We start from the raw sequence: 26,836 nt of genomic DNA, 5'->3' as shown, positions 1-26,836 counted from the left end.
ACTTGTTTTATAATCTGATAATTTTGTTCATCGAAGAAACCTGGTTAGTGTGTTTCATTCTGGGAAAAAGAGAGTATGTGGTTGCCCGGATCAGTAAGTGGGAAAATTTAAGTATATGTTGTGACCTGTGGAGAAGTGGAACTAGAGTAAATAGCGTATTCCTCCCACCTCGTTCGTATCATATAATTGGGGGCTCTTGTCGGGATAAACCCAACTCAGACGACAAACAATTGTAAGTGGAGTAGTAATAATTGGAAAAGAAAAAATAAAGTGAATCAAGTTTCTTGTGTAATAGGTTAACGTCTACACCACCAGGATGTCTTGAACAATTGCTGTAACTTTTTGGGGGAAGGAGGATGTATCCCTGAATGATTTGAGGAACTAAACCAAGGTTCAGCTGATAGTATTGGCAGTAAAATTGGGGTTAGAGTGAAAACCAGGAGCTGAGAAAGCAGACGTAATTGAAGTAACAGCACAGCATTTACAATTGGAAGAAAAAAGTAAACCAGAGGGTAGTGCAATTTAATTAGCTAAAATTTAGTTACAGATGAAGCGGCTTGAACAGGAAAAAGAATAGCAAAAACTTGAACTTGAAAAAGAATTGACTATGAAAAAACTTGAACTTGAGGAAAAGGAAAGAGAAGAAAGGGAATTTGAATGAAAAAATGGAACTAAGACAAAAGATTGGTCTTGACACCAGTGAAAGCTCTGGTGAGGAAAGATCTGGCTCCAGCCCACGACCCAATGGAGAGCTGTTTAATTTTGCACAAGCCCTCCCTTAGTTTGAGGAAAGGGCCGTAAAGACATTTTTAATTACTTTTGAAAAGATAGCCAAACAGATGAAGTGACCAAAGGAAAGCTGGACACTGCTTATGCAAAGCAGGTTGGTGGGCAGAGCTCAAGAAGGTTATGCCATGCTTTCTGAGGAGGCTTCTGCAGATTGAGATTTCAAAAAAGGCTATTCTCGCAGAGTATGAGTTAATTCCTGAAGTGTACAGGCAGAAATTTCGTAACTTCTTGTGATTGTCTGGGCAGACTTGCATAGAATTTTAGAGGGTAGAATAAATTAATTTTTATCGTTAGATATGGGTACAAAAGATGGAAGCCACATATAAAAACCTTAGGGAACTAATTCTCCTGGAAGAATTTAAAATTCCACTCCCTCAGCTTGTAAGAATGCATGTAGAGAACCAGAAGGTTTCAAAGGTCAGACAGGCAGCAGAAATTACTGATGATTTTCAGCTTGTGGAGAAGCCCAAACCCTTAGTCAGTCACCCCCACAAACCTGAGAAGGAAAGAAGATAGGAGGGTGAAAGGAAGGCCAACAGATGGGGACAGGAATGGACAGCTGGGAACACCCCAGGATTTCCTTTTCAGGCCAGAAAGGAAGAAACTGGGTGGAAGTGAGGTCTGCAAGTCAAAGTGTTAGCATTGTCACAAGGTGGGACGTCTTTGTGCAGAATGCTGGAAGTTACAAGATAAACCCATGTGACTTACTGGGGTACACAAAGCCAATGCAGAGAACGGGGCCCTGAACGAGAGTATGACAGATCAGGATGTGGCTCTAACTGCAGCTGTAAGGCTAAATACAAAAACCACTGAGTGAAGAGGTTGTGAATAAGGTACCTGAGAATTGTAGGGAATTCTCGTTGAAAGGAAAAGTAACTCCTTATCCCCCAAGTGAGGCAGGCAAACCTATAGTTATACTTGGGAATACAGGATCAACCCAAACTGTCTTGCTGGGGAAAAGCATAACTTTTCCACCAGAGAACGCACTGAATGATAACGTTTCAGTGAATGGTATTGGCGGGGAGTAATACACCCTTACCTTTGTATTGGGTGCACCTAGAGTATGGCCTCATGTATGGAACCAGTAACTGTAAGGGTTGTCCTTCGCTTGCCAATAGATGGAGTTGACCTACTGGGGAATGATTTGGCCAGAGGGAAAGTAGGAGCTTCTCCAGTGGTCACGGAAAAAACAAATGGAGTTAAAGGGACAGAACAGTTGCAGGAAAAGGTTCCATGAATTTTTACTTCATGTGTAGCAATCCGAGCAATGGCGAAACAAGTTCCATTGTTGGAGGTAAAATTGGCACCACAGATAGATAACTGAATATCTGATAATTTCTTTGGGGATTTGGATAATCCAAAGGAAATGTTCATTAAGTCTTCTCTGATCATTGCTCATCAAGCTGATTCAGAGTTAAATAAGGTGGCACAATCATCTCCAACAGAAGCTGAGGCAAAAGGAGTTCCGGACGTCCATTATATTAAAAATGGGATTCTGATAAGGACATGGAGACCTCCTCACAGACCTGCGGACGAAGAAATAGTTCATCGGATAGTGGTACTGCCTAAGTGTCAATGGGAACTATAAAGGATAGCGCATGAAATTCCTATGGTGGGGCATGTGAGAGATCTGGAAGACCAAATCACGTATAAGTCGACATTTTTACTGGCCAGGTCTTCCCAAGGATGTGGTGCAGTTTTGTAATAGGTGTCAGACTGTGGGGAAAACCAATTATTGGGGAACCATTTAGTCGGATGTTGGTAGACTGTGTAGGACCTTTACCGAAAACAAAAGCGGGGACACCAATATGTACTTGCTGTCATGGATATGGCTACTTGGTTCCCAGAGGCCATTCCCTTGAGAACAATTTCTGCTAAGGTCGTGAGAGAGAAGTTAACCCAGTTCTTCACTAGATATGGATTACTGCTTGAGATTCAGTCAGATCAAGGTTCCAATTTCATGTCGAATATTTTTCAGCGTGTCATGGCCAATTTGAGTATAACATACCACCCACAGACAGAGGGAGCTTTAGAGAGGTACCATCAGACCGCCAAAACGATGTTCAGAGCAGACTGTCAAGAATACCCCCATGATTGGGATAAAGGGTGAGAATTTATTTTGTTTGCCACTAGGGATTCACCTACTGAATCCACAGGTTTTGGTCCTTTTGAATTAGTTTATGGACATGAGATAAGAGGTCCTCTAAAACTAATCGAAGAAAGGTTTTCGGAACAGAGGGGCGAATCTTCTGTGCTAGATTATGTATCCATGATAACGATTCACCAGAGCTTGAACATTAGCTCAAGAACACATTCAAGCTTCCCAAACAACTATGAAGGGATGGGCAGACAAGCCTGCTAAGACCCGAACATTTCAACCAGGGGATGAGGTTTTATTATTATTGCCTTTACAGGGTGAACCGTTGAAAGCACGGTTCAGTGGTCCATATAAAGTGGTCAAGAGTATTGTGGAGAAAATATATCCACTGTTGAGTCCACGAGATTTAAAGCAAATAAGGGCTTTATTTCAAGCAAGGGAGAAGTTCCCTGCTCACCCTTAGAACTCCTCAGCTATACAGAATTTGCTGTACACATTTTTAGGATACAATCGCCATTATTCATTTGTTCACACTATCCCGACACATTCCATGTCTGTAGCTTGATCAATGACCTGGATTGTATTGCCACAAACATTCTCCTGCTATCTCCTCCCAAACATTGCCATGGTTTATGGCATCCTGTCTTGTCTGCAGTAGCACTCTTATATCTTTGATTAGTGAAGCAAATTTTATACGGATGTGGAGGCAATCAGGTACTGAGTTGTACATTTCCCAGGCCATTAGAACATTGGTCAAGTATCTCATCATGCCATGGTTCCCCACAACTACAGTGTTTTCTTATTTCTTCTAAGATTGTTAATGCATTATAATGCTAGATAATCTACTGTTACCCTACTGGTCCTACTTCAAGAGAATTAGTGAAGTAAATTATTTGATTGACATCCCAGATCACTGGAAAAATAATCAGCTGTGTCATATCAATGTGTTAAAACAATATTATCACCAGGAGGAGGATAAACAAGCACAGGTATGTCAGGTAGTCGAGACAGTGAGGGGTGAAAGAGATAGTGACAATGAGGCAGAAGGAAGCATAGACAATTCTCAAATTGAACTTGCGACTATCCAGATAGCAAATACTGAATTGTTAGCGAGATTGGACACTGATTTCATATTTAGATGCAAAACAATGAGAAAACCTAACAAAACTACTCACAACATTTAAAAGAGTCTTAAGGGATAAACCAGGATGTACAACCTTCGCCACACATTATGTGACTGTTGGAAAATTCTTCCTTTTTCAAACACCATCGTTATCACTCAAGTGCAGAGAAGCAGGCACAGGTAAAAGCAGAAATCCAATACATGCTGGAAAATCACCTAATTGAACCCAGTCAAAGCAGCTGGAGTTCACTAGTGGTAGTAGTGCCTAAACCTGCCAGACTTGGCATAGACTGCAGAAAAATTAATGCACTAACAAACGCAGACTGCTACCCAATCCCTTGCTTGGAATACTGTATTGACAGAGTGGGCAGTGCCATGTTTCTTACAAAAATAGATTTGTTAAAGGGATACTGGGAAGTTCCTTTTACACGCTGAGTTTCAATTTGTCACACCAAACGGTCTTGCCAAAGTGACTTTTCAGAGACTGGTGAACCAAGTCGTAGCCAATGTTCCTAACTGTGCGGTTTACCTTGATGTGCTGGTCTTATAGTGACACTTGGAAGGACCACTTGGATCACTGGGGAGCTCTGTTTGGAAGGTTACAGTCAGCTGATTAGGTGACAAACTTTGTGGAAATATTCAAAAACCAGAATGCAAGACTATTCTGATAAAGTTTACTATTACAGCCCTATCACTTCAAGATTATCCACATTTCAGGACAAAATAATGTGATTGCAGATGCTTTATATGGAAGCTAACTTTGTTTTGAGTTATCTAAGTGCAAAGAGGGTACAGAGCAGAATTTTGCAAACTAAAAGAAAAGAGCGCATGGGCATGAGTGTGAAAATGTGTTTGAAAATTTTTCATCTATTTTTTTCACACTTTGTCATGAAATGCATTTAGAAATGTTGTTTTATTCCTCCAAGGATGGAGGTGTTATGAACATGATTCTGTTTTTGTTAAAAAATGTTTTTTGAGGAATCCGGAGTCAAACTGAAGAAATGTTGGACCAGTTTTTTTTCAAGAGGGTCATCAAGAGCACACTGAAGGAACTTGTTTGGCAACATTAATTACTGGTTGTCACATGACTCAAGTTAAAAATAGAACAGAAACCCTGGGAGAAGGTGTGTGCAGAGAAGTGACATGTCAGAAGGTGGACTTTGTTTCCGGTTGCACTTTTGAATTGTTTGAAGCTGGGAATGAGCTGTTTAAAAGGGGTTTGAGTTGTAAAATAAAACTGAAGGACAGAACCCCAGCTCAGTCCAGCTTGTTCCATCTCTCCAAAAAGCCTGTAGAGCAGAAGAGAATTCCCAAGGAAGGAGAGAAGACCACAACCTAGCTCAGCTTTCGAGCACCCCTCTAAAGGACCCTGAGAAGTCAACTGTGTCAACTCATCTCGTCTCCTGTCTTTGAAGAAAAACCTGCTAAATTAATTCTCAACGCTGCCTGACAAGGACTGTTGTAAAAGATCCCAGTGATCCTAGATTTGAATCTAGATTGTATGCCAGTTTTAGAACACAACAAATTTCAATTGTTTTCTTCAGGAATGAGCAAGTATTCAGCCCAAGTTTTTATTTGTCTGTAACAGAGCTCTAAACAAAAATCCCTTTTATTTTCTTGTGTGGGTGTGTTTTTTTTTTGAGGGTCTAAGGTAAAAAGCGAAGTCGAACATTTCAATCTGTGTATTTATGCTTTACTTCATTACTGGTTAAGACTTGTTTGATAATAAACAAGTTTATCAAAACTTGTTCATCAAGTACTGCCTGTATGGAGTTTGCAAGTTCTCCCTGTGTCTGCGTGGGTTTTCTCCGGGTGCTCCGGTTTCCTCCCACAGCCAAAAGACTTGCAGGTTGGTAGGTAAATTGGTCATTATAAATTGCCCCTAGTATAGGTAGGTGGTAGGGAAATATCGGGACAGGTGGGGATGTGGTAGGAATATGGGATTAGTGTAGGATTAGTATAAATGGGTGGTTGATGGTCGGCACAGACTCGGTGGGCTGAAGGGCCTATTTCAGTGCTGTATCTCTTTTAAAAAAAAACATGTTTAGTGTGTTTTATTCTGGGAAAAATAGAGTACATGACTGACGGTATCGGTAAGTGGGAAAATTTAAATATATGTTGTGACCTGTGGAGAAGTTGAAATAGAATAAACAGTGCACTCCTCCAGCCTCATTCTTAAAAAGCAAGAGTTACTGGAGTGGTGCGGGGGGAGCAAAAGCTGAGTGAAAGATGTGGGTTTTCAGGAGCATATAAAAGGAGGGGACTGAGGCGGAGAGGTTAAGAGAGGAAAATGCATTGCATTGGCCCAGATGGCCAAAGGCACAATTGCCAATGTTAGGGTGAAGGGACGATGCACAGGAGGCCAGAGTCAGAGGGCTGCTTGTAGAGCTGGAAGAGGTCATATCAATAGGGAGGAGCAAGGCCATGATGAAATTTAAACACACGCATGAGAATTTTAATTTGAAAGCATTGGGAGGACTGAGATCCAATTTAAGTCAGTAAATGCAGCAGTGATGGGTCAGTGGAACTTGGTGCAAGATAGGATAAAGTAATAGAGCTTTGAATGAGGTGAAGTGGACAGAACATGGAGAGAAACCAGCCAAGAGAGCCTTGGAATAGTTGAGTCTGGAGGTGAGAAAGGCATGGATGTGGGTTTCAAGGTGGGCTGCAGCGGGTAATATTAGTTAGAAGGAAGTGGTCCTTGTGATGGAGGATGAGATGAGCTTGTTTTTGAATAAGGTAACAAGTTTGGAAGCACTATGATTCAACTTGTGACAGCGGCTGGAGAGGGGGATGGAAACATGGTGAAGGAACGGAGTTTGTGGCGGGGGCTGAAGCCGAAGACTTTGACTTACCACTGTTTAATTAGGAGGAACCTGCAGCTTATCCAACACAGAACATTGGGCAATCAGCGTGACAAAAGGGAGACAGTGGAGAGATTGAGGGACAGGCTGGAGAGGTGGAACTGGGTGTCGTCAGTGTACTATCGAAACTGAGCCCACGTCTTCAGGTGATGCCACAAAGGGGGAGGAGGCCCAAGGAGAGATCAATTTAGTGCTTCGAACAAAATGAAGCAACTTGCAAGTACAAGGGTAGACTGTACTGACACCCTAGGATAGAACTTAAACTTCACAATGAGTGGAAAATGCTGATACATTGAGAGGTGCAACATAAACCTTAGAGGGGAACAGCACTAAATGGCTTCATACTCAGTTTAGTCAACAACATCAATGTTGGTTGGTGATTTTTCTAAAGTGGCTTCTTCACAATTAATTAAAATACAGTTGCATCGTAAAGAAGAAATAAGTTTTTAGTTTTAGAGATACAGCACTGAAACAGGGCCTTCGGCCCACCGAGTCTGTGCTGACCATCAACCACCCATTTATACTAATGCTACACTAATCCCATATTCCTACCACATCCCCACCTGTCCCTATATTTCCCTACCACCTACCTACACTAGGGGCAATTGCTAATGGCCAATTTACCTATCAACCTGCAAGTCTTTGGCATGTGGGAGGAAGCCGGAGCACCCGGAGGAAACCCACGCAAACACAGGGAGAACTTGCAAACTCCACACAGGCAGTACCCAGAATTGAACCCGGGTCACTGGAGCTGTGAGGCTGCGGTGCTAACCACTGCGCCACTGTGCCGGTTAAAACAGCTCAGACGGTTAAGATGGTTTAACGAACTCTGAATCAGCCACTGAAGGCTCTGAAATCTCAAGAGAAGAATGTAGCTCAAATACAGGCAAATCAATTTGTTAACCTCATGAACTGGTGTGTCTCCAGTTTAGAAAATATTTTGAGTTGCAATGACTGCCACAGATGAAGATGACAGACCCATTTCATGTTCAATAATATAGCTATTTAAATATTATTCAGAGCCGTAATGAACAACACTGTCTACTCTATGTTCCCACTTAAGTTTCTTATGGTGGTGAGTTTCTTTGCTCATCCAAGCAGATGAACCAAGCCAACCCAGGCTCCTTGCAGGAGCATGGCCTTTGGAGAAGGTCATTCACTAACCCAATCAGCTAGAAAATGACACAGTGAGGAAAGAGACTTGAGGGAGCAGGGAAGGAGGGTGTGGATGGAGTATTTTTCCCAAATGTGGTTAAATTGGTTATAGCCCTCATTCACAAAAAATCTGATATGCACAATTATAATCACTAGGCCAGGACATAAAGGTACAAGAACTTGCATTAAGTATATTAACCTTAACTTACATTTTGGAAGTGAATATAATAATCTATTAGTAGATTGTAATCTTATTTGATAAAGTTTATGTGCAAGATCAGAACTCCAATTAGAACATTCGGAGAGAGTGAGTTTTTACTTTCTAAGTTAATGGAGCCGAACAGTCCTGTTCACTGATGCTGTACCTCGTGTAATTGCCACAACATCTCCATAATTTCAATTTGATCAGTCGTGAACAGAACTTGAATAAAATATCAAAGGATGTTTGGATTTTGGGAAAATTATATTGTTCGTTACTCATGAGGCAATGCATCATGAAAACCATCAACGATGTTTTTCAAACCCCAGTATTTATTCAAGCAAGATGAATTACCATCCACCATTTAAAAAACAAAGTCTTGAGCGGAATTGTTCCAAGTTATAGCACCTTTAAATGGAAAAAGAATGATTGAGTGAACAAGTTCAATTTGAGATGTATGAGGGCAGACAATAGTTTCAAGAATCAGTAAGGCTGGTTAAAAGGCAGACTGTTGACCACGGTTTCCCATCATCCCCTCAAGCAATGTCATATTTAAGGATATATTGAACTAGTTTTATAGCATACAAGCACAGTTATTGGTTGTTCACAGAAGCATTCCTTTGTCGTGGGCCCTTGATGGTATTTCAGAGCTGTTAGCAGTCATTACTAAAGAGAAGCGATATACTTTGGGTGGGTTATTCATTCAGGCCTCCTATACTTGTGGACATGAAGTGCAAGTAAGGATGTGAAAGCGAATCTGAGGTCTGCAACATGGTTCAGTATCTTTTGCAGACCCATTCAACTCCATGCCAAAGCTGAGCCTTTGAAATCCTTATGCTCCAATTCCGTTTCGCTCAAACTGGAGGCTTATTTGGGCCAATGCTTTGCTAAATTGAAACAACTTTTTTTCGGTGCTACCAAGATGTAAAAGGCACAGCATTAATTGGAAACCTGTCTGAATAATTAAATGGACAATTGATTGGTATTGATTTAAAAAGTCAGGAGACTGAGGTCTGTGTGTAACAACTGCTGTAAACAGGAACAACAAGTACCAGCATTCAAGATGCAATTACAAGGAAAACTCTATTTTTGCAACGAAAAAAATTGTAGAAGAAAACACTAGTTCTTCTAAGTACTTGCATTAATCAAATAAAGCTGCAGGTCCTGACAATATATTGATGACCTTAACCAAACGTATGGCCCCCAGAGACTATCAACTGTTGAGGTTACCTGATCCCGTTCCCTCCTCTTAGCTTCTAATTTCTCCTATATGCAGCAGGACCATCCAGTTCAAGGGGTCCATGCCACCTGCGCACACTCTGTCTCCATCCTTGTTGCCATGATGACTTTAAATTCTTCAAATAGTTTCCTTTTCATTCACCCGTTTTTCAGTAGCTTCCTCATTCCACATGCCATCCATGGTCTTATCAGTTGTTACTCTGCTGTCAGCCTCTGGAAGGTGCAAAACTCAATCCAACCCATCTTATAACAAAATGCCATTCCATATCCAACGTACGTTACAACAAGATGCAAGCAACAATGTGTATTTATATAGTTATAGTATATTTAACATAGTAAAATGCTCCAAGGCACCCGACGAGCAATTTCAATCAAAATTTGACACTGAGCCAGACAAGGAGATACTGGGGCAAATGACCAAAAGCTTAGTCAGAGATTTTATGGAGTGTCTTAAAGGAGTAGAGAGAGGCAGAGAGGTTTAGGGCGGGAATTCCGGAACTTTAGGGCTTTTGCGGCTGAAGGCATGGCCACCAATAGTGGAGCAATTAAAATCAGGATTGAAAAAAAGGCTAAATTGGAGGAAGCACAGAGATATCGGTGGCTTGTAAGAGAGATTTCAGAGATAGGGAGGGGGTGAGTCATGGAGGAATTTGCAACCAGGTATGAGAATTTTAAATTTGAGGTGTTGTTTAACCTGTAGCTAGTGTCGGTTAGTGAGCACAGGGGTCACTGGTGAACAGGACTTGGTGTGAGTTAGGATACGGCCAGCAGAGTTTTGGGTGACTTCACATTTACAGAGAGCAGAACTTGTGAGGCAGCAGGAGTGTGTTGTATTAGTCAAGTCTCGAGGTAACAAAGGCATGGATGAGGGTTTCAGCAGCAGATGTGCTAAGGTAGGAGTAGAGTCAGGCAACATTACAGAGGTGGAAGTAGGAGGTCTTGGTGATGCAGAATATCTGGGATTGGAAGATAAGCTCAGGGTCATATATGACACCTAGGCTGCGAGTCGTCTGCTTCAGCCTCAGACAGTGCCCATGGAGATGGTTGGAGGCCATGGTTCGGAACAGAGTTTGTGACACTGGCCAAAGACAGAAGTTTTGGTCTCAATATTTAACTTGAAATTCTGCCCATCCAGTACTAGATTTTGGACAAGGATCATAACACATCAGAGGCAGTGGAGGAGTCCAGAGAGGTGGTGGTGAGGATTTGACTTTGTGTTCTTTGATGATGTCATTAAGGGGCAGCATATAGATGAAAAAATTAAGGGGCCAAGTACAGTCCTTGGGCAACTCGAGGTAACAGTGCAAATGTAGGTTCTCTGGCAACAGCTGGACAGGAGTGCAACAGGTCAACTGCATTTCCACCCAGGACCATTTGAATATAGGCGTTGGATGAGAATGATGTTGTCAACTGTCAAAAGTTGCAGGCAGTCACATCGCTTCCACAGTGAGGTAGGATGTCAGTTTTGACTTAAGAAGATGCAAAACCATATTCAACCTACACGAAACTTCATTTCCCATGTATCATGACTTTATATTTTCTTTCCCCTCCCCATCAGTTGTGAACAGTTTGCGCACTGAGAAGGAGAGACAGGCTGCTGTGAGCCATTAGCTTGAAGGTGCACTTGAGTAGCATGAGTTATGTTGCTTTTTTCTCCCTCCATATAATTGAGTGTCTCACATAGCACAACGCTTGACTCTCACATGCCCAGCTCAGGTTAGAAACTCACTATATGAAGAATTAGATATGCAAACATTTAAATAAAAAATAACACTTTTTCAATGACAATCCACTTCTGTTGCTAATTTTATCGGTTTGCCATTAGTTGTGACCTGATAGTGTTGCATGTGCAGCAGTCTTCATGGCGAGGAAAAAGGAGATTTCCTTTTACTTGGCCAAATCTAAGCTTTTCGAATACCTTCAAATGTGTTTTGCCCTTCCCTTTTTAGGTCTCACCTAAACCATGCACCCTCTGAGGAACCAGGGAGAGCAAGACCTGCACCAAAGGCCCTTACAGTGTGTGTCATTTTACTCTGTAATGGGTTCCTTGGCATATGAGTGCTGCTAAGAGTGATGTGGCCTCTGGTTTCCCTTCTACGCCAGGATAGAACATTAGGACGTTGCTCCATGTGACCCCCTGAAAGCACAGCACAAAACTGGGAACTGAACTGTGGGCTATTGGCATTGTTACTTCATGACCAGTTTAATTCAAAAATAGTTTTTTTTTTGGTGAAAACTCACTCTTCCAAGTTTTTTGTCCTCTTAGTCTGAGTATTGTTTAACTACACGCCATCTACACCCGAGCGTCAGTTGGGTGGGGGAACATCTGAGATTGGGAAATGGGTGTGAAAGATTGAAGCTGCCAACTGAAGTCCTCCTTCTCTGAGACATTGTCTGTTCGTATCTCAGAATCAGACTTGGAAGAACAAGTGTACCCTTCGCTTACTCACAGGGAACAATGCCTGTTCAGATCATCCTTTGGGGATGGGTTTTCGCCCAAATTCATTTCTAGTTACAGGCTTAAGACTCAATTGAGCATATATGGTGAACCTAAGTGTTAATTTCCATAGATTATGTTTTAAAGCTGCAGTCCAGAGTTCAGTAACTCACTCTGAACACAGCTGTAAAAGAACTAAATCCTGTTGTGCAAAGTTTTTGGTGTATGAATTATTTAGAAAGAAACTGGCTTGTTCTTAAATTGGGGATGGGGTCCTTTTGCGTAGAGCTCAGGACAATGTGCTTCTTTTCTGTTAAGAGCTAGTTGTAGGTGCCACCACTGTGATCTTCTAGTGCTGAGCAAGGATCAATTGGTGGCTTTGCAATGGGCTGCGTCCCACCTGGAAAACTTGCAGGGTGGTTGGGAGGGAAAGAGACTAGAACTCTCACCCATGCGCCTCATTGACAAAACACTTCCTGCCAGTCAAGCATGGGACAGCCAAAGCTACCTGAGCCCGAGTCTCTGGACCTTGCCTCCTTGTTTAGGGTGAAGCTAAGAATGGTGTCAATCTTAAAAACCATCCATTAGTTTTAGATAGTTTTTCCTGCACATTATTGCATCCTGTAAACCCAGCCCTTGTGTAATGCAACATTGAAGGAGTTTGATGGCTCGAGGTGTTAACAGCTTTGAAATACTTAAATTCGGCCCATTTGAAAGAAGTTGTACAAGGTCCATTGAGGCTTTAAACTCTACCTTTTGTCTTTCTCCTTTTATTTGAACTGCAAATGGGTAGAATGTTCAAAGACCACATTAACATAGATCTGAAGTACTGTCACTGGATGCAAAAGAGAAAATGATGGGTTCTATTCTCTGATGCTGCCACACTTATTGGCAAGCAGAAGCAAGCCAAATTGATCAAAAAACATACTTGAAAAGATTCCGAAATAAGATAGAAAATGTGTTGTGTAATCCTTTTTTTTAAATTGCGCTTTAGGAAAGAAGAAAGATAGTGTGGCCCAGCCTGGCTGTCACCCAGGAAGTCTGGGCCCTGAGACCTGACCCTGTCCGATACTTCAAACTGTCCAACTCACTTGGGAGAGTTTTGACACCTTGCCCTACGGGCACCACATCAAACGTTCCACAAGCTGGTGGGGGAAGGAAGGGTGGCCAAGGTCGGACAAGAGGACAAATGAGCTGGCCTCGCTGTTGCCTTCTGCTCCTTCCGGAGAAGGATCAGCCGTGACTGTTGGATGGGTCTGTGAGGCACCAGCCTCCCTCCTGGGCGAGTGGGGTAGGATTAAGGGCCAGTGGTAAACAGTGAACAGGAAATGGAGCAGAAAAGAAAATGACCATAGAAAAAAAAAATCATTAAGTAAACTAAGGAGCAATAACCCTATTTAGTAACATGTTTTGAGTTTGGTGGAGGGCAGGAAGTCGGGAATGGTGTGGGGAAAGATGTGGTGTTGGGGAAGAGAGGTTTAAAAATTACCATCAGTGATGTCTCACGTAAAATGCATGATTGAAATTAGCTCAACCAATGTCATAGTTTATACCTAAGTGTATGCATGTTCACAACTCTTCCTTTGAGCATTCTACCTGAGTATGGAATGAGCCCTTTCATCAGCACAGACATCCTGTTAATAACTCCTCAGTGGAGTCACCTCAGAGTTTAAATTCATAATGCAAGATTTCTTTTTCCATGGAACCATGAGATTTGGTATTCTGCCTGTGAAGCATTTATGCAGGGGATTTATTAATTTGAAATGTTATCAAAAAAGAGCACTTTAGTTTAAAACTAAACATTCCAACAAGTTATCTTTCATAAGAGATTGATTTTAAGTCTACTGGGCTGATGAAAGGGTGGAAAAAACTGTTTAGTTCCATTCTTTGAATAATTGTAATCTATGCGACAAAGCTGCAGCATCCCTTTTGTTGTTAACCCTGAATCATTTAAGGAATGATCTTCTAGACTCTCCATTTGCTGTCCCTGTCACAACATGAATCCTCTCCACACTGTTAGATGCCCAGGCGAAAATCTGATTTACCAGACTGGATGATTGCATAAATGGCATGAGTTCCTCAAAGATCACCAGGATTTGCATGAATCGGGGGTACCTTATGCTACCTTACCAGAAAACCATTATCAAACATGCAGTCAGGAAATAGATTTGTTATCCCTTGAACAGAGCGAGTCATTGATAGACAATAGCAAGCAAATAGACATGGTCAAGCAATTTGGTTGACAAACTGATCTCAGCCCACCTGTCACAACTTTAGTCATATTTACGCTCTCTCCTTTTCCCTGTTCTCATACCTGTTGCTTACTTTCTCTGCCAGGGCCCCACTTCAACCCTGGCTGTGTCTTCAGTATTCAGTCGCCACCCTCACCTGTCAGAAAGGATGGCGGTGGTGCTTGAACTGTGAACTTCTGAACAAGCAACAGTGGCCAGCAAGACAAGGGCACTTGGCAGAGTGGAATAATTCTGCTTCCCAGCCACTCACTTCTTCATCCCCTGTCTCCCACTTCTTGACTAGTGGATTTCTACACTTCACATCTTAATACAAGACTCATAATCAGCTTGAACAAGCACAGAGAGGTTAAGTCCAAGATGAGACACTATCAAAAACCAAATGTAGTTTGCCTTGGTTGAATATGCAACATACTTTCTCCAGCGACTAAGTAGATTGGAAATGCAGCATGTACAAACAAGGTGCTGGATCTCCATCCCATTCCTGCATGGGGACAAAAACTGTCCCAGAGCAAGCAGACATTGGAAAAACCTCCCAACTTGGCCAGGATCCATCGCATTCACTGGATCGAAATTACCTGTTTGTGTCTTTGAAATGCAGCCTGAGCCTCTGAAAAAGGGATACTGCAGCTCAACACTTGTGTCTTTAAATCATCTAATTTGCACTTTTTTCAGGATTTCAAGACATTTCGTTTTCTCGACAATGTCCTTTTAAAACACTGACCCTGAGAATTAGTCTTTAGGATTGTGTACCTGATCTGGACCTGGTTTTAGGAAATGTGCCATATGTGCAACAAGTCACCATTTCTTGTTCTTTTTCTTCTTTTTCTCGTATTGGTCTCTATTCAGAAAAGGAAGTCAAGTTCCAGTGTTCAATTAATGGTGAGGACCCTTTTGAAATTTCAATTCACTTCACATTAATCTTCTTTTTCCCACTTTCTCTGCCAGGCCGTGACAGTCATCTGTGTGTTGACAGTTTTTCATTACTTAAATCCCCATCAGAATAGAAAGTACTGAAGTCTGTGCATGTTGACAATGGTTAGAGATGCATCTTGTTGAACTATGGTCTGATGCCTCTTGTCTCTCTCTCTCGCCGTCTCTCTTGCTCCCTTCTCCTCCATTTGCTCCTCCTCGCAAGATTCGATAATGTACTTTCTGGATCACCATAGCATTTGGTAGCAGAAGTAAAACCTCGCCAGTTAGCTCATTCAACCAATTGCAAGTAACAATAGCAGCAGCCAAGTGATTAGATTTGATTCTCTGCCTCCTTTTTACACTGTGTTTATGTATTAACATTTGATTTTACTTTTAGATCTTTGTTGCTGTGAGTGAATGGGCAATAACTGTAAAGCAGGAGAGAATTATCAAAAATATGATTGACAAATGGAGCATGTGATGAGGATTGTCACGAGATTATTATTCTCCAATCATTAATTGCAGAGCCATAACCTATCCTCCTAGAAGATCACCAAAATGCAGTTCTAAATTTGCCAAACTTTGAGTTGCCAGAAAAATAACCCTCCCCATTAGTTCAACAAGAAAGACTTGTGTTTATATAGTACCTTGCATGACCTCAGGACATCCCAAAGCGCTTTAGAGCCAATGAAGTACTTTTGAAGTGCAGTCATTGTTGGAAGTAAACGCAGGAATCACTTTGCGCACAGCAAGCTCCCACAAACAGCAATGTGATAATGACCAGATAATTTGTTTCAGTGATGTTGGCTGAGGGATAGTGTCCAACACTGTTGAGATCTTCACTGCTGCTCTTCACAACAGTGTTGTGGGATCTTCTACGTCCACCTGATGGGCAGACAGGGCCTCAGTTTAACATCTCATCCAAAAACCTAACATCATGAGCACTCCCCCCAGCTCAATTGGAGCTCCTAGCCTTTGGCATGACACAGAGACCATCGATCAATTTACATCAGTCTCTGATCTGGCACTCATGTTTCCAGTAGCCTTGCTGTATTGCTTTCTGCGGATAATCTTTGACAACAAACCTCTCTCATTACAGCAGACAGGCTGAATCCTTGCCTAACTGGAGATTCAAGCCGAATATTTACCCTATGAAATCAGGCAAATAGTGTTAAAGATAACTGGATGTAATTACCTGTAGCAAGGAGTGGGCCAGAAGAGCCCAGTTGACTTGCTGCTCTCAAGGATTTCCTTAGTTGTTGGTCTATGTTCTTTTTGAGATTCTATAGGAAGCAAAAGTTATATTTATGGAGCACCTTGTCAGGTCTTGTAGCAATGTCCCAAAGCACTCCACACACTGAATTACTTCGAAGTACACACCCATGTCAGTGGATATGTCAGCCATTTTGTGTGCAGTGGGACTCACCAACTGCCAGGAGATGACTTATCTAGTTTTGACAGTGATGGTTGACGGGCAGGACACCAGCAGAACTCCAACCACCCTTGAAAAAGTGCCATGGGGTCTTTCATAGCCACCTGAGAAGGCAGCCAAGACCAGCGTTCTTGATCTCTCCTCCAATAATGCAGCACTGTTTCCTCGATTATGGGCTCAACACATGGAGTGAGGATTGAATCCGTAGTCTTCTGCGCTGAAGGTCTTGAGGCAGTCTGAAGTAATTTGAATCACTGGTGATCATTTGAAAGATTCAGGTATTCCTGTAAGGAGATACAGCCTTGGCTCCAACCTCTGACTCAACTGTCAACTAATGTGGTTCATCTTGCCATAAAGCAGTGCATTCGTATGAATTCATACTCTGCAAACTGCAAGCAAATCTAATGGTAAGTACATCAGTAACTAAAATGAACACCTTGTTGCCCATTACTGCTTTAGTGGCTAAGAGTGTTAGATGTGATGAGATACAGCACAGCTGTTCAGAGAGAGATATTCTTTGGCACTGTTCTGCCAAGAGACCAGAGATAGAACGAGCAAGCATAGTTACTTAGCACTTTATGACTGAGCATTACAATGAAATCCTTTTGGTTACCAAAGCCCACTAGATTTCCGTACCTCAACTCCAGTAGATCTGATCAGTAACCATGGTACTGTGAGATAATGTGCAATCATTCAGGTTGGCAGATGAGAATTTTGTACAGTCTCTGATAAAAATGTGAAATATTTCTACTAAAACTTGGTAGAGCGATATCAATCGACTTAAAAGCCATTCTCTACTGTTCAACAGTACTTATTTTAGAGTTTAGTACTTCACTGAACTTTTACTCCCTTCCCCACCCCAGTGTTACAGCTGCACAAATGTAAGTCCAGTAAATTCAGGCTGACACATTTGGTTCATTTTTGGGCTCTGAAAGTAAAGGTTAAATTTGTCCATCCCTTTAATCAGGGCATTAATGTTTTTAGGACCAGGCAGGTAGATGGAGTTACGATACAAATCAGTCCTGATGGGCAAAAGAGACTCAGAATTTGAATGGCTTTCTCCTGTCCTGCTACTAACTTTTGCAGATTGACATATGGATATTCTTGGACCCTCTCCCCTCCACCCCCATCCTCCATTGCCAGTGGACAAATTTTACAGATCTTGCAGCAATCCAGTTTGCTCCAAACAGATACAATGCAGCATTGATAGGGTTATAATAGCCTCTAGATATTTGGAAACAAGCACAATTGGTCAAAATTGTACTACGGTGAGAATATTTTTAATTGAAATACTGATTTGTTCAAATGAACAGCAATTAAAACATGTATTTTAGAAGATGTTGGTTGTAATTGAAAGGTCCTTGTTTATGGAAAGCTCCTTGGCCTCTGGCACTACTGCTGTGCACAACTGAGCTCCGAGCTGTACCAGAATGATTAGGGCCACTCGGCCCCGATTTCTGTTCCTCCCTGTTGATAGCAGTTCAGCTTTGCTTAGTGTCTGCCACTGGAGTTTGAGGAAGGGAAACTCAACAAGAACTGCTTGCATTTACATAGTGCCTTTAACATAGTAAATCATCCCAAGGCGCTTCACAGGATCCATCAACAAACAAAATTTTACACCAGGCCACGTAAGGCAATACTAGGGAAGATGACCAAAAGCTTGGGCAAAGAGGAATGCTTGAAGAAATGCCTTGAAACAGGAGAGAGAGGTAGAGAAGTGGAGATTTAGGGAGAGAATTCCAGAGTTTAGGGCTTAAATAGCTGAATGTGAAGGAAATGGAGGATACACTACAGGCCAGAGTTCAAGGAATGCAGATTTCTCGGAGGGTTGTAGGACCAAAGGAGATTACAGAGATAGGGAGATGTGAGGCAATGGTGGGATTTGAACATGCGGATGAGTATTTTATACTTCGAGTGTTGGTGGCGTGGTAGCCCATGCAGATCAATGAGCACAGGGTTGATGGGTGAATGGGACTCGGTGCGAGTTAGGATACGGGCAGCAAATGAACAATGCTTCCTCCGCTCTCCAAGTCCTACAGAATGTGTCAGTGTTGTGTCACCTGAGGACTGAACTTCAGGGGCCTGTAAAGTTAACTTGGATATTGCAGACTGTAGAGAAAATGGTAGCTTCTGTCCTTGTAGCTGTTGCAGTGAAAGTAGTTTTTGAAGTTGGTGATGCTTTTTTGTGAACTTGGTTAGTGATTATTTGGATAGAAGGCGTCACTGATTCTAAATTTAATATTCGGTCTGTGTGAGAACATTTCATAATGGCTTAGGGTTTTTTTTTTTGGAAACTGGAACCTCTAATTCCAGAGAGGAAACTACAGAAGCTTGCTAAACACCTGTAAGGAAAACGTAGTGGAGGCAGTGGCAATGTCACCGGACTAGTAATCCAGAGCCCAGGCTCATGCTCTGGAGACATGGATTGGAATCTCATGACGGCAGATGGTGAAATTTGAATGCAATTAATAAAATCTGGAATTAAAAAGCTAGTCTAATGGTGACCATGAAACCATTGTCGACCCATCTGGTTCATTAATGCCCTTTAGGGAAGGAAATCTGCTGTCCTTACCTGGTCTGGCCTACATGTGACTCCAGACCCACAGCAATATGGTTGACTCTTGATGTTCTCTGAAATGGCCGAGCCAGAGATGCCCACATCCCACAAACGAATAAAGCAAGCAAAAGAAGAGGAAAGGTTTGTGTTGGACCCTTGATCCAGTCCCATCTGAAACTTCCTTCGCTTGTCGTCGCTCTCCAATATTTTCAGTTACTTTTAGAAGAGAATGAAAAAAAGTTTCTTGTGGATAGACCCATACACATGCTCTGATGAAAAAATATGGATTCTAACAGGCTGGAAATCTTTGTGTATTTGTGTAACATTATTAAAAAATGAGCTGAAGCTTGAGCAGAGTTTTACTTCGAGGCAGACAAGTTTGTAGTAATTCTGTTGACAGGTAGCTATTTAAAAACTGAAGTTTGAAGAGATATTTAGTTAGTATTGTGATCAGGGTAATCTAGTTCATAACTCTGACAAAAACTGGCCTCATTCTAGGGACCTCACTATGTATTTAGATTCGCTTTGGTTGACTGCATTTGGTGTACAAGCCCATTTTTGAAAATATAGTTTAGTGTAGGGCATACACAACTCAAGGCAGGCTCGAACTTTCATTTCTCAAGTCATAAATTCATTGCTTTGCAAAGATCTGAGCTGTACTGAAACAAAAACCCAAAAACTGAGACTGACAGGCCATTTCAGGTCTGCATTAAATTTGGAAACATCTGCATCCATCTGACTGACCACTTTTGATTCAGTTCGAAAATCCTGGTGTACGTTGCTGATGTGTCTGTCCTACAGCCAACTCAAAAGTCTCCTTTCAGCCTAGCATGTGGCAGTGGAGGCAGTTGCCAAGAGGCCTGTAGCCTTGACTGAAGCCCAGCCCTCTGAGTAATGAAGAACCAGTGGAGGCAAGGCTGTGTAAATCAAATATTAATAGCTTGGTTTAGATAAGATCCTACAAATTGATGCAACTTTCACTTTGGAAGGAAAAGGTCACTGCCTTGTTGTTGATTGCTGGGGGTTGTTAATGTGCAGCCCATCATAAATGTCAAGACCTCAGCCCAACTCAATCAGTTGGAAGATCTGCGGTCGGAACAGTTCCAGTTTGATCTGGAGGGATTTACTAATGAAGCGTTTTGACTGTGTTGAGTTTGTTTGAAAAGACACTAGCTTTCTGCTAGGATCTGTGTGCCAGGACATTTGAATGGGCTTCTTGTCTACGTTTTAAGGAAAATATGATCAAAGCAGTAAGATTTTTTTTCACAATTCTTTGTTCATCTTGTTTGGTTCCAGCAAATCATTCCATTTCTTGTTTTTGATCTTTGTCCCAAATGCTATATATCAAGTTTTTTTTATGTACAAATATATAAAGCACTACTGTGGGTACAGAAACAAGATAACATTCTAATCATCCATGTTACCTTGTCAAAGAGATTGTGCTTTCGGCTTTGTTAAATTGCAACTGTTCATTTAGACACAATCTGGAGGAGTTGGCAGTAGTGACTGGTCCAACTCGACTAATTAGGGATTGAGAAAAGGTACTCGAAAATGCGTGTCACTGAATTTGATTTTCATACTTCTTGCTTCTCCTTTTCCAGAGAAATTGAACTGTCTGACATGCCGTCCATTGAACCTGCTAATGGAGCTCTGTGTACTTTGCAGTGGAAAAACACTGCTCCACAGCATGTGGCAAAACAAGTCCGACATTGACAGCCACACCCAAAAATACTTTGAGGACCAGTGTAAAACTGCGCAAAGATAAAACGATTTAATCTGGCTATTTAGGGAAATATATTAGCCTTTTCAAAGTGGTTCCGCTCATGATCGAAATTGTGATCCCTGCTCTTTGAGGCTCGCACTTCGGTGCCAGTTCACAAAGTAACGAAGTGAGCCCAATCAAAACAAATAAAGATGGCATTAGTCAGAGCACTGTTGACAGCTTAACATCTGGATCTGAAAAGGTTGCACACCTCAGACAGTTCAGTATCACCCAGCTCAGCTTGATCTACTGTCCCAGGTGGGGCTAGGAGGTGAAAAATGGACATGAAATAAACCTAAACCCTCTGTTGTTTTCTGCACAGCCTCAGACAAACAGCACCAAAAACAACGTAGTAACCAGCCCCAAAGGAAACATTCCCTGCCCGGCACTGGTATTGGCTCTCTTCTTCTTATACCATCATCTTCTTCCAGAGGCACTGGTGAAGCATGGCTGGATATTTAATTAACTTGGTTTTGAGATCAAACTTGAAAATTGTTTTGAGGGCATTATGTCCTCATACAAGTTGATTCAAAGAGCTTTTTCCATTGTCTCTTCTTCAAGCAGCCTTAATATTTTTTAAACGATATCCTTGTATGAATTGCCAGAGGAAAAAAAACTTTCTCTAGATTGCAAAATGCAAGACTCCAAGATGCAATTTCCATTTAATTAACAGCTTGACTGAAAGAAACTTGGACTGTTCTGTGCAGCAAAAGTAAGTTTGGTGGTCTTTCTCACCACTTCTGCTCCCCCCCCCCCCACCCCCCGATCCCTTTAGATAACAACCTGAGTATCTCAATAGTGAACTTTTCAAGTGGTGCTTATTTAAATTGGGTTAGTTGATCAATATTAATATGGATTGGGTGCCCCCACGTTGCAGGGACTGAGTGAAAGCCATGTTTCATGAGTACCTCCTGTTTTGGTTGGCTTGTTATTATCTTGTCCTGGCTTTTCTCTTTGTTAACGATTGTGATATGATTCAGCAGGTCGTAATGGGAGTGTCAATTTCAAAATTTAAAAAAATGTTCTGGTTATACCTCCAAAATAATTTTTTGGAGGGAAGGGAAGATTAATAAAACTGCCAGCTAAGTCAGAGGAGTGTATTTTGTGTATGTTCTTGTGGTTGGTTGTAATGCAAAGAGCCAGATTATTGTTTGCTGGGCCCTCAGTTTTTGTGTGTGGATGGATGGAGAGGTAAGCAGTCAGAGCCACAGCCACCACAAAACAGCGAGAAAGAAAACTGAGATGTCCCCACAAAAATATAGTGTAAATCCAAAAGCTGGAATGCAGATGAAATCTCTTGCCTTCAGATGTTCAAAGTCTACTTGGCTACCATTTAGTGCATATTGATGCTTTGGGTCCTTGAAAGGGATTTTTTCTCCCAGCTTTTGACACAGTACCAGGTTTTGAACTGTTCACTAACTTTATTTTGAAGCTATTATTGAGACTTGGCCCCACTGTTTAGAACCTCAGGGAGGGTTTTTTGAGCCATTAATAGCAACACGCTCCCTCATTGATCAGAAATCTGGTTTTATTAATAAATATACTTGGGTAATCAGCATTGACAGAACAAGGAAAGAACCTTGGCGGCTATGTAAATGGTGATTTTAGGTTGAGGGTACAGTAGTGATTATGTTACTGTACCAAAATCCCCGACAATGGGAGTTCAAATGGCAGTTTGAGAATTTGAATTCAGTCAAAAAGGAAATGTGGAAATAAAAAGTGACCATGAAGCTATCGGATTGTTGTAAAAATCCAACTGGTTCATTCACGTCCTTTTGGGAAACCCGGTGTCCTCACCAGGTCTGGCCTATATGTGACTCCACTCCCACACCAACGTGGCTCTCTGAAGTGGCCCAGCAAGTCACTCAGTTGTATCAAACCACTAGATCTCCGTGTTTGTACATATGTCTGAGACTCGGGAGGTATTTAGAATGTTAGGTAAACTGCTTAGCTCCACAATTTTCATATAATTTTCTCTTAATTCCCCTCACCTGTCAAACCTTGACTGTTTGTTTCAGGTAATGCAGTTATCGCAGCCATGATGCAGGGGGAGATGGTGATATCTCCAGATTGCCACCAGCCCCTCTCCCTGCAGTCAGTGACACAATTCTACTGCCAATTTTCACCGAAACATCAACTTTTCCCTCCTCCCGCAACTGCTGAGAAACGTACCTGCCATTCTGAATGCCACCCCCCCAGCTCCCAATTATGGGTTTGTGTTCCCCCCCAACCCCTGCATCCATGCCAATGTGGTATTTAATGTCTAGACCCTTAATAGTTAATTCGAAACTATGGGTTTCCATTCTCATTTCATGTTCATGGCAGAAATGGAAAAGAGCAAGCTTTTTGCCATTTTAATATAATAGTTTTAAGTTAAAATATTACATATCACCTAATTTCTAAATCCTCAGCTTGAGCCAGTTTGCCCACAGATTTAATGTAATAGTGTAGGCTATGGCCATGTAGACATTTCAACACCACCACACCGCCCACCCCCGCCCCTCCTCCAAACTCCTCCTGTGATTGGGAGTGACTGACCTGGTTCATGCCATGATTGTTTAATAGCTCAGCTGGATGATGTGTTTTCACCAAAGTATTCTCCTGCATACCAGTTGGACTTGAATCACCCTCGATGGATTCACAATGTCATCCAGTTTGAACCACTTAAAACAGATACGTGCTTGTCTTCCTAGAGTGTTTCACGTTAGTGGGATTCTTAAACGTGAGGCTTGTTATTCCCGTTGATCCCCTACCCAGATATATTTTCGCCCTGTCCTTCCCGATCACCAACCTCTGATGGAATACAGAGAGCAGAACGCACCATGGTGCTCTCCAGTGATGGGTAACCAGCCTCCTGAGCTTTCCCATCATGAACCTGAGTCATCGTGCCTACTGGGTGCTGGGAAGCTTGGGAGGGAGCCCTCCTCAAGGATTTGAGCAGCTAATTGAAACCAGACATGGCAATCCCTTGGGTTGCATTGTCGAGCTGGATCCCTCTTCCTGTCACTGAATTTCTCATGCCATGTCTGCTCCTGTGCCAACTAGCAGTTAAAGAAACAGTTAAGTTGACTGTTTGAAACAATTGCTGATCCAAATTCTACCTTAACTCGCAAGAACATGTAGTATTTGGAAGTCCAGCTTGTTGAGTATTAAATGACAGGAAGCTGGTGTAGGTTATTTTTTATTCAACCTGTGTTACTCTTTTTTCCAATTGAGTACCAAGGTTGGGGGTCATTGTTCCACTGCACCCCTGAGTGAAACTGGTGTAACTATTTATAAAAACTGATTTAATTCCGGGGTCAGTCAAAGCCACAAGAATGTCTGAATCAAGCTGCCATTTGGTCCCCACTGTGGGAGAAGTGTGTTCTCATTCTGCAATTTTACAAACATGCCCAGTTTAGCAGCGTTAAAATTTCACCCCATTCAGATCATCATTTGCAATCCTTTCATCTTTTACCCATTTCTGGCCACTCAAGACTGTTTATTTTGGTATAATTCTGCAGGAGAAAAGGTGTCAAGTTTGTTTTCCCCCTTCTCTCTGTTTTTTGCCTTTTTTCCTGACTGTTTCTGTCTCTCTGCTTTTAGTTTGGTTTATAACACTCTTTTCTCCTCACTAAAATTTCCTTTTCTATATCTGCTTTCACTCTCTTTAGGAGCCACAAACTACTGTCATCCATAACCCTGTGGATGGGATAAAGGTACCATCTGTCTGTGCTGTAGTCTTTCCCATCTTTGAAATCTTCCCTTGTTACGTTCTATCGTAGAAAAAGTATCCCTGTTATTAAGCAAGAGTTACTTGGTTCTGATTACTGTTTCTGAGTAACAGATGATTGAGGGACTCCTACCTGGAACTGGGCAGACAAATAAATAGAGAGACAGAAGATCAGGGTTGAGTTCTTTCATCAGTCCTCTGGTACACTACAGGTTTGACTTTCCCAACACTCAGAGTTTTCATTTTCTTGTCGTTTTCGGAGGCAGTTGGCCAACGACCCTTGATTATTTGTCAGATGTTGTGGCATCTTTTGTCTGCACTCACAGTTCAACCTGTGGTTGGAAGTGCAACAGACAGCCATTGAGAAGGCTTTGGTTTTTCAGTCAAACACATTAAAATTTTAGTCAAGAACTGTCTATAACTAGGATGAAGGAAGGCCATTTCATAATTGGATTGAAATACAATGAACCCTTTGAGGTGCTCAATTTCCTACTTTCTACTGTAATTGTAAATAAGTTGAGTTTCTTTCTTGTTGGGTCTAAATCATGGAAGGAAGCTCCCTATTTCCTTCATATCCAACAAGGAACATAATTATCCAACCCATCGTCAGCTGACAACACTTTTTTGACCTCACTTTGTTTTCAGTTTTTCACATTTCTGAGTATTGATTTTGTAATTACAGTCACAAAGAACTGACTTAATTCCCTCAAAGGGACTCCAAAGGTTGGTGTGAGACTGCAGACTGTTGTGCAAACCATTAAATACAGCGGTGCTAGAATCAAAAGGTCTGCTTCGCACTAGTCTAGTTGAATGGGACTTGTGGCACAAGAAATTCCTTCGACTGCACAGTGCTAGGATTTGAGATATGAGTTATAAAATGATGTGTAATCTCCATTGCATTACGAGGAGAAGTCACCCAAAACCCACTCTCTTCCAATTCTTCTTCAAGTCCATTTATCAAAACAGACAGCAGCTCCAACTTGTGAAACACACACTTTCATTTCCATCTGACAGCAAGGTCAGCACTGTCCACCTCTCAGGACCAGATTGCCTGACAGACCAACGGGAGCTTTTGTTATTGCTGATTGGATGAGTCTAACCGTTGAAAATCATCGAGCAAGCATTTTTTTTGTTCAAGTCAATGGTTTACATGACCACCTCTATTTCACTGATATTTTACATCTGAAATAATTGGGAATATATTGGGACTTAAGACACTGAGTTGGAGGCACACTAACCCCAAAGCATCCAGAGAGTTAACACTACGGCAGATGGGAGTTGTCACATCAAGAAGAAATAGAGATGGCTAGAAATTAATTTGGCCTCCAATGAAGAGTAGTCCCTAATAAACAAAAAAGGATAGTTCAATTGCTCATCACTCAAATCAGGTAACTTGCTTCCATTGACATCTCCGTATCATCCCATTGCAATCTTTACTGCAATGAACATGCAGTAATATTCTTCAGGCTGTAAAAGGCACAACTCTCCCATCAGGAAGCTTGTGTATCAGAGGAACTTGCAGTAACAGTGCAGCATTCACCATGGTGCCCAACTGCAAAAGCTCAGTCTTTTTAACACTGCTGCTTTTCAAGCATTTGAACACTGGCATCTTCAGAACACATAGGGCTTGAACCCCTTGAAAAATGATCATCGAGAGAGACTGGATGGCACACTGGCATTCTGAACATGCATTTGGACCTGTCATCCTTCTTGCTCGCAAGTCAAATTACTTAGAATAGAAAGTTACTGTTGACTCTGTTTCCATCACCCATCTAGGCAGTGACTTGTTTGCAAGCTTTGAATTCACTGATGATCTCACGTTTTTTTGTCTTCTGAAAAAAAAAAACCTGGCTCTTCATCGACCATAAACACATTTGTGAACAAAAATTGCATGGTTTAATTCTTAAAAACTAGTTCCTTTATTCTTCTCTGCTTCATCATCATGCTTTCTCCAACCCTGTTTCACTCATTTCTTAAGCTTTCACATAAATGCTTTTCGTTTTCTGCACTTTCGGCAACTGTACTGTTAATTCAGAGCTCAGGTGGTGAATGCTTGGAGTATTGTGAGTAAGACTGTTTCCCTTTGACTTGCAGGAGTCTTCAGACAGCAGTAACACAACTATTGAAGATGAAGATGTTAAAGGTAAGCACCACATTGAGAGCAGCTTTTAAAATGTGCCAATGCGGGGCTCAGAGGGATACTAAAGCATGCTGTACTTGTAGTCTTTAATTGGGTAAAATAATGCATGACCGTAAAAGGCTTAAACTGAAGTGATCTCATTCAAATATGGTTTTCCATTTCACC

General features: G+C 41.7%; 1 protein-coding gene across 11 annotated transcripts in view; it reads left to right on the top strand.

The window, feature by feature from the left end:
- LOC137357181 (calcium/calmodulin-dependent protein kinase type II subunit beta) overlaps positions 1 to 26,836 on the top strand; it is a 295,035-nt gene that overhangs the window by 226,291 nt on the left and 41,908 nt on the right. For 4 of the 11 annotated variants that reach the window (XM_068023305.1, XM_068023298.1, XM_068023304.1 and 1 more), the window contains 2 exons: positions 21,142 to 21,210; positions 26,626 to 26,674. In XM_068023305.1, coding sequence (XP_067879406.1) covers positions 21,142 to 21,210; positions 26,626 to 26,674 — 118 coding nt within the window. Of the gene's footprint in view, positions 1 to 15,002; positions 15,036 to 21,141; positions 21,211 to 26,625; positions 26,675 to 26,836 lie in introns of all 11 variants that reach the window. The other 7 variants (XM_068023306.1, XM_068023302.1, XM_068023307.1 and 4 more) reach the window with 3 other exon arrangements.

Source organism: Heterodontus francisci, chromosome 47 (genome assembly GCF_036365525.1).
Source record: "Heterodontus francisci isolate sHetFra1 chromosome 47, sHetFra1.hap1, whole genome shotgun sequence".
Lineage (NCBI taxonomy): Eukaryota > Metazoa > Chordata > Chondrichthyes > Heterodontiformes > Heterodontidae > Heterodontus > Heterodontus francisci.
Note: the sequence above shows the minus strand (reverse complement) of the source record. Positions and strands in the feature narration are given on the sequence as shown.